Genomic DNA, 15,380 nt, shown 5'->3' on the forward strand with positions numbered 1-15,380 from the left:
TATCCTTTGCGTTTTGGATAAGACACACTAATTACAATCCCTTCTAGATTTGCTGCCTGTCCCTACACACAAATAACGATGAAAGCAGCGTTCTCTCAAAAAGCACAGCCCTCTCAAAAAATAATCCACTGACACGAGGAAATACTCCACAGTAGCATGTAATTAAATGTATGTAAAGTTTTGGTACAGAAACGTAGTTGAGTTGCTAGTGCAAACGTTATTTCCAAAATTGCTCTATGTACACGCTACCAATAAATGACGTTGTCACGGTTACTCTTCACTGACATAGACAAAACTCGATACGTGATGCTCTCGCAAGTCAAACACTTTGCTCCTTTTTAGTCTGTTGTGTCCAATGACAGGTCAGTGCAGCATCTCGCAGCCTGCAGCTCCCTCTGTGCTGAACATGCTTGTGAGCTGCTTGGGATTTTCTGTAATGGAATAGTGCGTTGTTGTGGTTCCATATGTCTCTGACAGAAACAGAGGGGAAAATTCTATCACCCACCGTACAGGTAATATCTTTGCTATAGATCTGCTTGTGCAAATTAGATGTTTAGAGACTCATTGAACATAGTGATCAAATTCTTGTACAACAACTGGGTTTTGTCCTGTATTTCCTTCTAGAACACACACTGCTCCCTGTGGGTAATGCTGTTCTTTGAACTAGTCATTGCTTCACCGGAACACTGTCTGATATTCCCTTTTTATGTTGCACACAGATTTTACACCATAAAATAGTTTAAAATATTTTACAGAAAAAAAAATCAACTGGTAAAATGCAGGTTTATACAAAAGGTAGATTTGATACTATAAACATTACCTCTGTGGTGTTTCCTTTTGGGGGAAAAATGATCAAGGTTGGAATTCCCGCAGTAATTAATGCTTTGACAGATTAATGGCCTCAGAAAACAACCAGCACTTGCTGCCCATTAACAGGTATCTACTTGCTCTACTCATAACTGGCTTGCTTAGCATTAGTGTGTATCACAAAGAGAAGGTGGGGTGTGCAACCTAAAGAACACACTTTGCAGAAGAGTCTCAGGGAACATTCCCCTAAAGTGATACATTTTATTGCTGTACATTAATACAAGGAGGAAAAAAGCAGCTCCTGAGAGGGAATCTGGTTATGTTTCATCAACAACAATGATTATGGGAATCGTGCTAAATAGATGGTATAAAGAAGGGAAATATTCTATGGAATCTGGGGGGCATGAAGACTTAAATTCAGTTCTGCAGTACAGCTCAATGTACTATGAAAAAAGGCATAAGCATTAGGTCTCCCATCCGGATCTCTCCCCACTATGAACGATTGGTACACGATGCAGAAATGGACAATCCCGAGCAGATTAAACCAACCGCTAAACAAAGGAGGGAGAACCCAAGACCATCTCCATGCAGATACTCCAGCACCACGCTGCTTTTCAGTGCATTAACCCCTTTTTCCCCCAATGTCAACCACAAAAATGTGTGTCCTGCCTTACTTCAGATTACCCCTGTCACCCGTTTTGTGCTCTGAAATGGTTCTCTGGCCCAACTACAAGTGGAGCCGGTGGCCGGGGGTGAGGGGGCCGGGCAATTCTCCACCAGGAGCTGCGGCAGGACCTTCTGCTGCTCCTGAGACGAGCACAGCGCCTCATTGCAGCTGCTGCGAAGGCTTTCCTGGCGAAGCACCGTTTCTAGCCCTAACAGCAACTGCCCCTGCTCTGACACAGGCCCAAGGTGTTACAGGATAATCATCCTCTTTCCCCCACGCTCTGAGAGCTGCTGAACTTCATCACGCTTCCCGACAAGAGCTGTCCTGCTGCTTTACAGCTTTATCCTGTGAGTCACACAAGCGAGAGGCGGCAGCTGCGGCCACAGGCAGGGGAGCAGGAGACGGGTTGGATCTCAGCCCTCCTCGAGTGCCGGTGCTGGGTCACATCACGGCTCTTCGGCGCGTGGAAGCGAAGCACAGCCACGGGATAACGCTGGCTATTGATGTAGGGACAAAGAGATCTATCAAGAGGTACAAAACCATTCATTTGGTGCCTTCTTTTTCCTTTTATAAAATCCTTTTATAAATCCATATTGACAACACACTGTTGCAAGCTCAGGATACCAAAGAACATCTCAGGGAAAGTAAGGTGTTCTTTAAAGGACTTTTTTTTCCTCTGGGAATCCCAATAATAGAGAGTAGATCTGATCTGGGGTGTCTCCACCTCCCAGTCCTGGTGTGATTTCACACCTGCGTGGTTTCCCCGGAATGCAAGTCCAGCTGGCAGAGCCATCGCTGTGCCTAGAGCCCCCCGAGCTGCTCAGGGCTCTGATTCCCGTTCAGTGTGGGGCTGGATAATGATTTCCTGGAACTGGACCTGAGGAGACAAGCAAAGGTGACAGACAAGGCACCTGGACTATTTCTGCTTCAGGAGACAACGCGGGGAAAAAGGTTCCCAGCCAGGCCTGTCACACCGTGCCACAAAGGCTGTCACCCTCCCTGCAGATACAGCCCCAGTTCTCCGTTTCATGAGGCTCTTGGAGCTGCCCAATTCCACCCACAGTCATCATGGACCGACAGCGTGAGGCCGTTTCCAGCCCAGCAGTGACACAGCAGGTTCCTTCACTCCCCAGCAAACTGCAACAATGAATTACAGAGGGAGGAACTTCGCTAAACTCACTTGAGGAATATAATTTCCTGGAATTGGCCTTTGTTTGCCATTAAAGTTTACTCTGTTCCCATATCTCCTATTTCTATTAGTCATAACAATAAAGCCATTACATTTAAACTCAAAAGCCAAGCCCACTTACTTTACTTCCTCGTACTTTTTGCCTCGATAGAAGTTACTCTTTTTAATCAGATACAGCAGCACCAAGTCACAAAAGAAAGCTCCCTGCAAACAGAAAGAACTTGTGTTTTATCTTTGGAGTAAAAGAGGAAATGTTCTGATCTCATTAGCAATGAGCATTAATTAAAGAAGACTAACTTGCAGGAGCTGTGTTTTCCTTTATACTCCATGTAATCTTAGGGGTATTTAGACCACAAGGTACATTGACAAATGCCTTTAAGCCAGGGCACAGGCACACACCTGACTGAGCAGGCAGAGTAGCAAAAACTCTACTGAAGAAGATATAAACCAACCATCCCATTTTTAACCTCAGAACAGCTAAATGACCAATCTGGGTCCCAATATGTTACTTTAAGAAAGCACATTCACTTACCGCTCCCATGAGAGCAAGCCCTGAGCCGATATTGATAATGGTGGGGATGATGTTAAACTTCCCTGCCTAAAAGAAAAAAGTCATGAAAGTCACTTGGTGAAAAAACAACCCAAGAAACATCTTAAGGGTTTGGTATTACACGGGGGAGGCTCCTGTGGGTGTGTTTTGTTTGCAACAAGCAGGCACAACCATAGATTTGCACTGAACGATCTTGCAGGCTAAAGGTCTGTGTGTCTCAGATCCAACTGTCCATGGCTGCATTTCTAAGCTTGCGTCATCCCTGCACTAGGCTTATCTTTTTCTGCATGGAAAAAAGTCTCTGGGGCATAGTTACTTTCGCTGGACTTCACATGAGCCTGTTTTTAGATTTAGAAGAGATGCAGACTCATCCGCACTCCAGGTCATGTCCTTCCCTGTGCAGGGTTAGCTCCACATGGAAGAATGGCAGGAGCCCTTTCCTACAACAAGCCAGTGAGATTGTTCTCATCCCAGAGCTGTCTCTGTGCTGAGACGGCTCTCCCCTCTTCTTCCTCTCCATGCTCAGAAAAGTCTGGCCTGGGACCTCACCTTGCCGTTCACCATCACATCAAAGCGGATTCCATACGCTTTCATGAGTGTCCGGTAGTCAACCCCCTCAGCATCCCGGTAATATTTGGCAAACCTGGAATACAACAGTGCTGATTTTAACTCCATCAGATTCCCCACACAGAAGAACCCATATGAATATCTGTTCCCACAGATCTGTTCTTTCATCAAACACAGTTTTAGGTGGTACTTCCCCACCAAGCTCCAAACCAGCTCAGCCTGACCACAGTACTGAACCGTATTCTCCTCCTTACTTACCTGAAGTTGTACCCAGAAGAGATGGACTTTTCTGCAAACTTGTTATCCAGCCGGCTAAAAGAATAGTGAGGATTACATTCAGAAGGGGCTTTATCAAGATCACAGTTCCATTCAATCTGAATTCCTATCACACCACCCTTAACGAAAGAGAGAGACAGTGTGAGTTTTTTAAGCTTAGTTCAATCAATGTGTCTTCAAATTTGTCAGATACCTGGGAAGTTTTCCCCAGGGACAAGAACAGCCACATTTCTGGTCACAGGCACAATCACACACACTTCTGGATGGGCTAAGTTCATGCTTAAGGTATTAATCACATTACACACAACCCTCGCTTTCCCTGTGCTGCCATCTGAGATTTCTCATAGCAGGACACTGATTTCATTAATTTAAGTGGCTGTAACACACTGCAGTGGAGAAGAGGCTCTTTAATGCAGGGACAGGTTGACACACGCAGAAGCTGGGCAGGAGGCAAACCCCAGCCAGGGGCTCCCAGTACAGCCAGCTGGGAAGCCACATGGGCCCAAGGGACACTCCTACCTCCAAGGCCATTTCCTGGAAGTCACTCCCAGCCCACTGGACGATGTTCCCAAGGAGGAAGATGGGACAGTACGGATGCTCCGTGCTGTAGCGGCAGCTCTTCAGGTAGGACTCGTCGTTGGTTGCCAGCACATTTGTCCTGCATGTAGGGAAGGGGAAAAGCCACTTTGTCTCCTTTGCTTGCCTACGCCACCAAGACTGCAGAGACAAGAGACTTCTCCAACATCCTTCATGCACAACAGAAATGGCACCTCGCCACCAGCCTCGTCACCCTGCGAGCCTCTCCGCTGCTGGCCCAGGGAAAGCAGGATGCCCACCCAAAACAAACGTCCAGGCTGGACAGGGACTGGCCCAGCTGAATGTGGGCACAAGGAAGGACTCACGTGGAGCAGGTTGCCAGGGTGCTCCAGGGCCATTTAGTTTTCTCAAGGAAAAAAAAGATGCTAGAAACGTCTAGCTGAGAAAAGCAAGAACACACTCCTTCAGCAGCAAACGGAAACAAATAGTTTTAGATCTGCATTTTCTCAGCCTTGTCCAGGCACCTTCATTTTTATGGAAGATAAGGAATATTTAGGAGCAGAAGCAGCTCAGGAACCTCATTATGCACTGGCCGGCGGCCAGATCCATCTGCCTTAGGAGCTCTGGTGCATCCCATGCTGTAGGAGCCATCGCAGACCTCATCTGGTGAAGGACAGCCTGGCCCCAAGATCCGAACCTGCATTTTCTCCTTGTTCCTGCACAGCTGGAAGCCAAAGGCCTCCCCGTGCACTTTGGAAGAGGGAATGTCCATCTCCCACCCCAACCCTCAGGCAGGAGAAGGACAGTGGAGCAAACTGGGGTTATTTGCTCTGTGATGGAGAGGACAGGGGGATCTTCGACTACCTGCACTTACTTGGAGAACTTGAACTTGGGGAAACGGATTGAGTTCTTGATGTAAACAGTGAAGTTTTCTGCTGCGGCAAGAAGTGGTTTCCTGGAAGAGAAGGTTTTGTTACCTGGTTTACATTCGTACCCTCTCTGCATGTTTAAACTGGACTTGCTATCTCAGAAACAACTGCTTTTCCCCACACTGCCAGCAAGGAGTTGGTGAGGAGCGTGTGGGCTGAGGGGAAGCACCGAGGGCTGGGACAGCCCTGGGACAGCCAGTGACCCCAGTAGGGGGTGCAGGGGGCCACGCGGAGCCCCCCCAGCACTGCAGCAGCCAACATTCAAGCAAGTGCCCAAGCAGAGGGAACCCAGAAACCACCCTCAATGACACAAAAGCCAAGCAACTCGAGCCTGGAAACAGCACAGGACAGCCACGTACTTGGGCTTGGATCTTTTCTCCACTGGACACCAGGCCAGTATCTCACAAGTCCCTCTGATGCTGTCCCTGTCTTTCAAACAACGGCCAGTCTTAACCCCTGCAGCACAGACATCACAAAAGAGGTCACGCAGAGCAGCCACTTCTCTCCTTGTCTACAGGGCACATGAGAATCAGGTGCTTTTCACTGCCACCCTCAGCCCTCCCCACCGTGAAAGCGTCTCGGCTGGAGCAAACAATCGTGTCGTTTCTCTGACCAGCCCAGGGTGCTCTGGCCCAGCCACCACAGAGCTGCAGGCAAGGCAGCAATCTTAATAAAAGGTCGTAAAGCAAAGGAAGTCCTTGCCACTCTCTGTCATCAGAGATCTCTGGGGTTGTAACCCGGCTGATGCCTCTAAAGGAACCCGTCTTCACCAGAAACAGGACAGGAGGAGGGACTCTCACTTACCATTGCCGGCCACCACCGCTTCCCCGGCCGGGCAGTCCCCATCCTTGTGACACAGGGCATCAGGAATGCTGGCACTCTGCAAAGCACAAGAGGACAGAAGTGAGACCTGTGACAGGACACAAGACTCAAAGGGGTAAGAAATTGCTGCTGATGTGGGGTGAATCCTCTATAGGATGGTGAATGCTGAAAACGTGCAGCTGAAGCGGCAGCTGTAGGTCGTGCAAACACCTGGGCAGTGTCACACCACCACAACACCGTGGTTCAGCTGTTGCTTTGGGGCTCTGCTCAGTCTGGAGAGGGACAGGCTGTGGAAAAACCCAGACATCACCCACCACTCACCGAAACCAAGCAGGAGGCCACAGTACTTCACCCTAAGAGACAACCCTGCCTTTGATTTAAGCCACAAGCTTTCTGAGCTCAAAATTATCCTTCTTGGGTTAATGCAGCCACTAGAGGACAGCCACGTCCTGAACAAAGGAGCCGTGCTCTGGGCCTGGGCTGCCCCTCTCCTCCATTCAATCTGAATTCCTATCACACCACCCTTAACGAAAGAGAGAGACAGTGTGAGTTTTTTAAGCTTAGTTCAATCAATGTGTCTTCAAATTTGTCAGATACCTGGGAAGTTTTCCCCAGGGACAAGAACAGCCACATTTCTGGTCACAGGCACAATCACACACACTTCTGGATGGGCTAAGTTCATGCTTAAGGTATTAATCACATTACACACAACCCTCGCTGGAAAATTCATCACTGCTATGTGGAGACAAGCCTCTCCAGCCAGCCAGTGTCCTTCCCCAGGCCCCAGCCCGTTCTGAACCACATCTGCAGAGGACGTTTCAGCAGGACAGGGAAAGACCTCACGCCTCTGGCCCGTTAGGCATGTTCTGGAAGTTACCAAACACCCTCTCATGTCCTGAAGGTAACAAAAGCCTGAATGTTCAGCCCTTCCCACGATGGGGTTCTTGGAAAGTCTCCTCTACCCTTAAGTACAGCGAGTCACCTCAAAGATGTTTTCCCATGGCCTTTTCTGACCCTGAGCAATCACAGCAATCTCATCTCCAGCTGGCCAGAGTCAGCAAGACTCTACATGATCAGTGCCTCTGGAAATAAAGGCAGCTGAACCTCCCAGGTTTGCAGTAACCAGCCCGAGTTTTCCCAACTGAGATGTTACACTACAGACAAAAACCGTTCGCCTTTCATCCTTCTGTGTTCGTTGTTCCCCAGGTGTCCTCTGTCAGTTCTTACCCCCGGTTTTGTAGGGGTCTGGGGGCCAAGGGGCTCAGTTCTTCCTACCTCAGGACATGTGGCTTGCCTCTGGTTTGGGGTCACAATCAGATTCGTCATGACAAAGAATACATTTTCACCCTAGAATAAACAAAGGAAAGAAGGAATAGTTAGAAAACCTGTTTTAAAGCACCTGTTACAAGGAGGATGCAGTTCTCTGCAGAACAGTCACATCTCTCTCTCTCTCTCCTGTTTCCATCCATTTACAGCTTTCTACCCCTTGTCAGCACAGGATCCTGATTTTCCCTTCACACATCTCCATGCACATGGCAGACATGAGCAGGACAAGCACAGACAGCCCCTGGCAAGCACAGCTGGGCAACTTCCAGCCTGGTGCCGGGCCACATCTGCTGCCACCTTTTCCCCTGAAGCATCAGCTACGCATCTCACTTTGCCCAAGTCAAGGAAGCAGCCAGGCAGGTTTAGCCAGACACATTTCAAGCAACCCTCATCACCCAAATTGCTCCGCAGTTTCTCTGCCTGTGACAGGGGCGTCTGACTAGATGAACTTTAAAGGTCCCATCCAACACAAGCTCTTCTGTGATTCCATGCACGCCCAGGAGTGGAGATGAGCCCAGACAAGCAGACACTCTGCTCAGCCCAGCAGTCCCACTGACATCCCCTGGACTCCTGCTGCATGGTTCTGCTTGCCAAACACCACAGACCTTTGCGAGAGAGACAAGGCTGCCTTGATATTTGCTGGAAAGACCTAAGAGAAGACACAGCATCGCTTTCTTGTAGCCCACCTCTCCCGCTTATTCATGGGAAAGACCTGAATACACCACTTCAGCGCTTCCAGCAGCAGCCACGCTGGACAATCACTTTCTAGCCGAACAGCAGAGGTGATGCCAACCTGTGGAGGGATGACGTAGTCTGCGACGTCCCACAGCCTCTCCCCCAGCTCCGAGGTGTTGGTGAAGGCTACGCCTTTCAGCTTGGTGATGACCGAGCTCTGCAGGGACGTGTCCGTGTCCTGATAGCCCTTCTTGACAACAAACACCCACCTGCGGAGAACACAGCAGGCAGCAGCAGGTAGGGTGAGAGACTTACACCAAGGCCAAACACCATGCAAGGGCAAATCAAAACAAGCCAATGACACCAAACCCTCTGCAACTACTACTACAAATTTAGAATAAACTCTTTGACACAAGTTGTACATATCTACAGCACTGGCGGAAAAGTCAGGACCAAGACCCCACATGCAGGGTAAGTGTAATAACTGGTCACGGGGTTACAAAGCAAACCGGCCTCCCTGTCCTGTGCTACGTTCAGCAACCTCGATGGACAGAGGGGAGGGCAGGGCTCTGTGTTCCTCAAGATGAAAAATAATGTAAGCTTTTGCAAGTTGCAGTGAAGAGTGTAGCTGGTTTCACAAATATACACTCACTCCCATTTTAGCGGCTGCTGTTAGGCTGCCAGTCCAGCAACTGGTCACGGCTGGGGAGATGCAGCTCCTGCAGATGAACTGAACATCGCCAACAGAAACCTGTAGGGAATATTCTCAGCTGGATACAGGATCTTTCGTAGGCCAGGGCGATGGTAACAGCCTGATCACACCTGCCCTCTGTGCTCAGGCTCCTCGCTGGCACAGCTGGAAATGCGGCTGCCCAGCCAAGCAGCGCAGGGGCCGGCTGGGCTGACTTCTCTTGGCTGGGAGCAGTGAGAGCTGCGTGAAACCCTCTCTGGGTTAAATGAAATGCCTCCAGCTGCTCCACAACGCTGCCAAATGCCAAGATAACAAATCACCCAGGCCCTTGAAGAAGCAAAGGGCACTGGGGCAGGTCTTGGGAGGGACGCAGGCTGCGTGGGCTGCAGAGCTCCCTTCACCTGCTGCTTGTGACAAGCCTGAATAACAACATTCCCCACCCCTGAGAAGTTTCCTACTTTCTTGTTTTCCCAAGAGCACTGCTTGTCTCTCCCAGGAGGGCTCAAACAGCAGAATCTTACATTTTTCGCAGTGAATTGGGGAAGAAACGGCAGCTACATGCAAGAAAAGACACAGACGGGTTTGACGATCACAAGCCCCGAGCCAGCCTCTGACTGGGTGCAGAATGAAGCCGTCAGACATCAGAGTGACGCTGACCACCTCTGTGACACCGGCCACCATGGAGTCACTGCGGGCACCACCAGTAACGGTGCCAAAGGTTTGTGGAAAGCAACAGACACCCAGGGAAAAAAATAGCCTGTATGGCCCAGCCAGTCTCTGAGCACTCACGGCCACTGGTCATGTTACATCCCTCCCGGACAGGGGATGTGTCCTCGGCAACGTTATCTGCAGGATTCCTCCTTTAGCAGCTAATACATGCCGGACTGCTGAGACTCCAGCTCTGCCCTGCTAACTAAAGCAGGCTCTGGAGCTCTGCACCTTGCTATAAATAAACTCAGCACGTAAAAATGACTCTGCTATATTTAATCAGTGAAAACACGAGGTGCGAGAAAGGTGAAGGGACTCAGAAGCACAGACGGTGAGGGCAGAGACCTCTGAATCACATTCTGCAAAGCCTCAGAAACTCAGGAAGCAACAGCGCAGGCATCACATAGGCTGCATAATTCCGGTCTGAGCCTGCAAGGAGCATCGTTGTGTTCGTTACATGTCAGCGCGAGCAGCTCTTGCAGAACGGGGCCGTTTCCGAGGTGCTCTGTCTCCACGCCAACTCGCCCTGCTCTGCAATGAACGCAAGGCAGCCGACATTCACGCTGCCTCAGCCTCCGCAATCCCGGCTGCTGCAGCCCACTCCAGCAAAGAAATCCGCCACTTTGTGCTCGCTCCCCTCCCATTTAGACTTGAGCATGTCATGCAGCCGTGCAGACAAGCCAGGCTTGTCCCACGGCTCAGCAACCACGGCCATAAATGCTATTGTTTCTAATGAGTCAGATGTTAAGGTTTGGCACCATTCCCATCGAGTATAGAAATAAAGGCGTAAATAATGCAGCACAAAGCCATAGTGCCGTTTGATCTATTTTTAACCCTACGTTAATCTGGAAGGTAGAGCTGAATCGAGCAGTCATTAGCAGGTGAAAAATCAGATAAAAGTCTATTAGACATTACAAAATGCAGCTGTATAAACAAGCAGAACTACCTGCATTAAAATCATAAGGCAAAGCAAGCTGTCGCTGCATGCGGAGTATCCCACATCCATCTCCATAAGACAGCAAGCAAAGGCACCCGCAGCGGTGTGTGAAACGTAGGGTGATTCTTACCCCACCAGGTAAGCCAGGATGGAGAGCTGCACCACTCGGTAGAGAATCCCCACCTTCTTGTTCTTCGCAATGACGTATTTCTCTGTTTTATAATCAAAAAGCGATAGAAATAAACCCTTCCAAGCCACCTGCCCCATGCTCCCGGCTCGCCCTGTGCTCTGGAGCAGGCAGCGGTGTCCGCCGCTCGCATTATCCACACGTGCTCCGCATGGAAACCCGACACACCAGCCCCTTCAGAGGCTGATCTCCTCCCTCCCGTCAGCTGCTCGCCGGCAGCAGCTTTCAGGTCAGAAACCGGCAGCTGCGCTAACACAAGATCCTTCCTTAGCTGCTTTCCAGCTCATTTATCCTCTGGGGAAGCCCTCGCCTCAGTTTTGCTCCCGAGCTTCACTCTCTCCCTGACAGCCATAGAACATTTATAGTGAAACATGTTATAGCATGAAGCCGTGTTACAGCACCCAAGACGACACAGCTACAGTCTCTTCCTGTTCAGTATTAAAGCTTTTCTTCAGCCTTTACGTGACGACACAGCACGCGGTTGCAACAAGAACTTCGGTCCTTACCAGCTATCCAAAATACCTGCCCAGCTACTACATCTTCCCACCCAAAACCCAGCTTGAGAAACTAATAAATAAATTCTGTGTGTGGTTAAGGGATCAATCAGCATCACATCTCACTAAAATGCGCAGTGAGTGCTGGGCTGGGCACATATAGATACAGAACATGCTGTCTGATGAAATACCAGAAGGAAATTAATAGTTTAACCCTCGCTGAGATAAGAGTCGTTCACTAACGAGTAGTGCAAGCGGTGACTCCCAGTCTAACAGAGGCATTTGAAATGATCGTTACTTAAACCACAAGGGTGGACAGTGCTCATGGTAACGTTTATGCTCGTTATTCACACGTAGTCACAGACACACAGCCCTGCCTGCCCAGGTTGCTTCTCATCTACGTTTCCTTCCACCTGTCAGTCGCATTTTGGCGTTCAGCTCCCCAGAGCTGAGCTCAGTCCAGTCACGAGCCCGTAAACGCCGCATAACAGGACTGTGGAAACTAAACTTCAGACCCTTGCCATGACACGGCGGCATTTGAAACACAGCAGGGTCACATCTATCTCTTTATGACATTGCAGCATACAAACGTTTCAGCCCAATAATATCTTTAAATTGCACCCAAAAGAGACGGTGCGTTTCCCAGGCAATGGCAGACAGCCCTGGCCGTTCACCACTGACTGCTGGACGTGCCCCTTTCTGTTCCAAACCATCACCCCCAGGTGCTAATTCCCCCAGTGACCCCCACTCCACCCTTTGCTGAGCTATCACCAGGGAACATCGGCTCCCAAACACACCAGGGTTGACTCACAAGATGCTGAGACACCCTGGAAACGCTCCTGCAGCAAATGCCCGAGCGCTGCAGATGCATCATCCCTCAGAAACAGGCGCCAGACCAGCTTCTGAAAATAGAAAGGAGACGAGGAGCAGGGGATGTAAGTAGGAGATAAACTATTTTGGAAAGGAAATGGACAGCGGAAAAAGCAGAGGTCAGCTCTCTATTAGTGTTTTTTTCTCATAGTATTATACTTGTAGGTCGATATCTTAAAAAAGCATAAGGGGAAGGGTTGAACAGGTTGGAGGAGGAAGTTGCTCTTAAACCACAGCTCATGCACACAGAAACATACGGAAATCAGCAACATCAACCATAAGCTGCTTTTTGCAGGTGATGGGTTTGGATGCAAGAACAGAAACGTGTGCAGCCTGCAGTGAAAAATGCTCCATCCAGCTTCTCTTTTAATCCTCACCGTGACTTTGCAGTGTGAATAAGAAGTAGGTTGCTGCTTGTCAATGAAAAACTGACAAAAATCAGCTTCAACATTTGTCCGAGCTAGGACCCCTGAGCATCCAGCCACAGTGCAAATCTTTCTTTCGGGAGTTCTTAGGAAAACATTTATTTTGCCTAGAAAGGGAATCTGTGGAAAGTGTCTTTGTCGTTACCCACAGGAGCATCTGACCGTGCCCGGAGGAGTGAGGAATCAAAGTTTCGGAGTATATTTAGCTCATCCTTTCCAGGAGAGCCATTTTCAGCCTTTGAATGTGTTCCAGCTTGCCCTCCCAAGTCTTGAATCTCCCAAACCGCGTGCAGGCCTTGTTATCATTAGCTGGGGTGTTTATCCGCTCCTGTCCCTCGACCCAAGAAGTGAAGGCGCTTCAGGGAGAGGACAGAAAAACACTGCACATCTAATCAAACTAATCCATCGTGCCCTGTCCTGTGAGAGAGCTGGTGCTGAGTCAGATAACAGAAATGAAACAAAAATGCACATAGAACATCGCTAGGAGATGGAGTGCAGCGATAGCTGGATCAGCAGCATCACGCAGAGCTGGATTGCAATGTCTTCATCTTCCAAGGTCAGTCACTAAAAGCATCAGTGAGGGATGTTAAACCAAAGGCCTGAAAGGTGATTGGTTTTAATAAAATATGTATTCACATCAACCACTGACTAAAAGGTGAAACCCTGCTCCTGAATATCACTTTTTTACCTCTTGGCCAATGCTTATGATTCCTGAGCTGGGAAGATGGGCCTGGCAGCGGAGCTCAGCTCCGGAGGCTGGGGATGCTCTAAACCAGCTCCGTGTCACCACCTGCGAGAGGCTGACGTGTCCCAGCTGTGCCGGGACCAGACTGGAGCCAGTTTAGCCCAACTGGCAGAGAGCTGAGCAACCTGCTTGCGGCAGTGCTGCTCCATTCCAGCTCATTCACCCTGTTATAATAAATGACAGGAAACGTCTCTTTTGAGCTGCAATTCAATTAGCCTCCAAATAAAGCCGCCCCACCAGGCTCTCAAGCCCAGCAAAGCACTTCACAGCTCTGATCTGATGCTCTTACGTCAGCAACTGGCACTTAATAATGATGAACTACTTAAGCCCTTTTCCTGATAAGCTTTCCTGAGCTGCAAACTTCCACTTCACTCTCTCCTGCTAAACCACTGCACTCCCGCCCTTCAATACACAAACCTGTCAGTGTCTGAACACGCTCAGGGAATTGTAACCCAAGGCTTGCAAATCTTCCTGGCATATGAGAAAGACATAAGCAGCTGGTATCACTCCCGATTAAAATAGCATCACAGGATGCATCCCGTCCTCCCTTTCCAGGATACAATTAAAGAGCTCTCTTGGATACATCAGCTCTTGTCCATCATTACCCAATTTCACACCTCCTGGTCCTTGGTCAGATCATCGCAAAAACAGCCAAAATCTACGAGGCCAAGGTCACCTAACAGAAGGTAATATCCAAACCTGGAGTGACGGAGCCAAGCCAGGACTCAGAGCGGGGACAGGGGACGGGTGATGAGCACCAGTCAAGGGACAGAGAACAAACATCTGTTCTCGCTCTCCTGGGCTACCAGCAGCACCCAGAGTCGTGTCTCCCCGATGGACCAAGACAAAGGCAGAATAACAAACCTGCCACCTTTGCGTGATGCATAAAGATGGTGAACGACCCTCTAGGATCTGCAGTGACAACACCTGGAGCCCAAACAGCCCGTTAATGTGTGGGGTCAGCGGGTTAATGACTCTGAATGAGTCATTGGCAAACCTGCTGCCATTCAGGGAGATGGCACAATCGCCACTGCCAGAATCAGGGCCACACAGCAAGGCCACAAGTGTTGACAAGAATTTTGCACGGGAGATTTTATTCAAAACGCAGATTGCAAACAAATTTAGCAGCAGACGCAGCAAGGCTTCCATGGAAACAGCACAAGAGCCCAGCTGTGGTTTGGATGACTGAGTCTTGGCAGTCTTGACTAATCCCCTAAGTACCATCCAATTACTGCAAATGTGTTTGGCATCTACTATAGTAATTGCAAAGAATTAAATGGTCGGATGGCACTCATCGGAAATTACAAGTCACAGAACCCCATAATGCACTGAAGAAAAAGACATCTAAAAAGGAAAATAGCATTACCCACTGCAAGAGCTGACCTTGACAGCCATAAGGGACAACAAAAGTCATCCGAGTAATGAGGGATACTTAATTCAGAGAAGAAACTAGAAAAAAAGGAGAGAATGAGGGAGAATAACAAGATTAGCTGAAGGAGATGAGCTTGTTTAGCCTTGAGAAAACTCTCCTTGCAACTCCTTATTCTTAACACTTGCTTCTACAGTTATCGCTCCTTCCCTTAGGAGAGTAATCAAAAAACTACCAACGGCTTTTCTGTGGCCACACTTACCAAGTATGATGTGACTGTAGAGATCTGCAGGTGCTTCAGAACAGGCAGGACGTGCTGTGAAATGGAGAAGGTCTGGGAGGGAGGATGGGCAGCAACACCACAACTTTAGTTCCCCATCAGGGACTAGTGGTTAAGCCAAAGGAGACAGGGAACTTTTGCCTCTTGAATGTCTGAATGAAAAATCTTTAATTTACTGCTGCGTGTAAGAATGTGTGAGGTTTATGGGTAGCCAAACATAAGAGAAATAAAACAACCACGCAATTAGCGACAGAGAAAACCGAGAGAGGAACAGTACCAATGTCTGTACTTGCCCTTCTTCAACAACAGCAAACGCCTCTGGGGGCTGA

At 49.1% G+C, this 15,380-nt stretch overlaps 1 protein-coding gene across 2 annotated transcripts; it reads right to left on the reverse strand.

The window, feature by feature from the left end:
• Window positions 1–142: 142 nt before the first annotated feature.
• Window positions 143–15,355, reverse strand: P2RX5 (purinergic receptor P2X 5). 2 transcript variants are annotated; one of them, XM_005502063.4, is made up of 12 exons: window positions 10,812–15,355; window positions 8,464–8,614; window positions 7,620–7,691; window positions 6,327–6,402; window positions 5,882–5,978; window positions 5,468–5,548; window positions 4,576–4,714; window positions 4,039–4,175; window positions 3,763–3,856; window positions 3,196–3,261; window positions 2,785–2,867; window positions 143–2,351 (listed from the first exon to the last, which is right to left on the reverse strand). In XM_005502063.4, the coding sequence occupies exons 1-12, from the start codon at window positions 10,946–10,948 to the stop codon at window positions 2,276–2,278; spliced, it is 1,209 nt and encodes a 402-aa protein (XP_005502120.1). In that variant the 5' UTR covers window positions 10,949–15,355; the 3' UTR covers window positions 143–2,275. The 2 variants fall into 2 exon arrangements, with proteins under 2 accessions (XP_005502120.1, XP_005502119.1); XM_005502062.4 differs by having other exon boundaries at window positions 7,572–7,691.
• Window positions 15,356–15,380: the final 25 nt, after the last annotated feature.

Source organism: Columba livia, chromosome 20 (assembly GCF_036013475.1).
Source record: "Columba livia isolate bColLiv1 breed racing homer chromosome 20, bColLiv1.pat.W.v2, whole genome shotgun sequence".
In the NCBI taxonomy this organism is placed as follows: Eukaryota; Metazoa; Chordata; class Aves; order Columbiformes; family Columbidae; genus Columba; species Columba livia.

What these genes read in the sequence shown, in the direction of transcription:
- P2RX5 (XM_005502062.4), bottom strand. Translation starts at nt 10,948, where the DNA reads ATGGGGCAGGTGGCTTGGAAGGGTTTATTTCTATCGCTTTTTGATTAT. An exon ending in ATCCTGGCTTACCTGGTGGG is followed by an intron (nt 8,615 to 10,811) that starts GTAAGAATCACC and finishes TGTTCTCCGCAG; the next exon opens with GTGGGTGTTTGTTGTCAAGA. An exon ending in GAGAAAAGATCCAAGCCCAA is followed by an intron (nt 5,549 to 5,881) that starts GTACGTGGCTGT and finishes CTTCTCTTCCAG; the next exon opens with GAAACCACTTCTTGCCGCAG.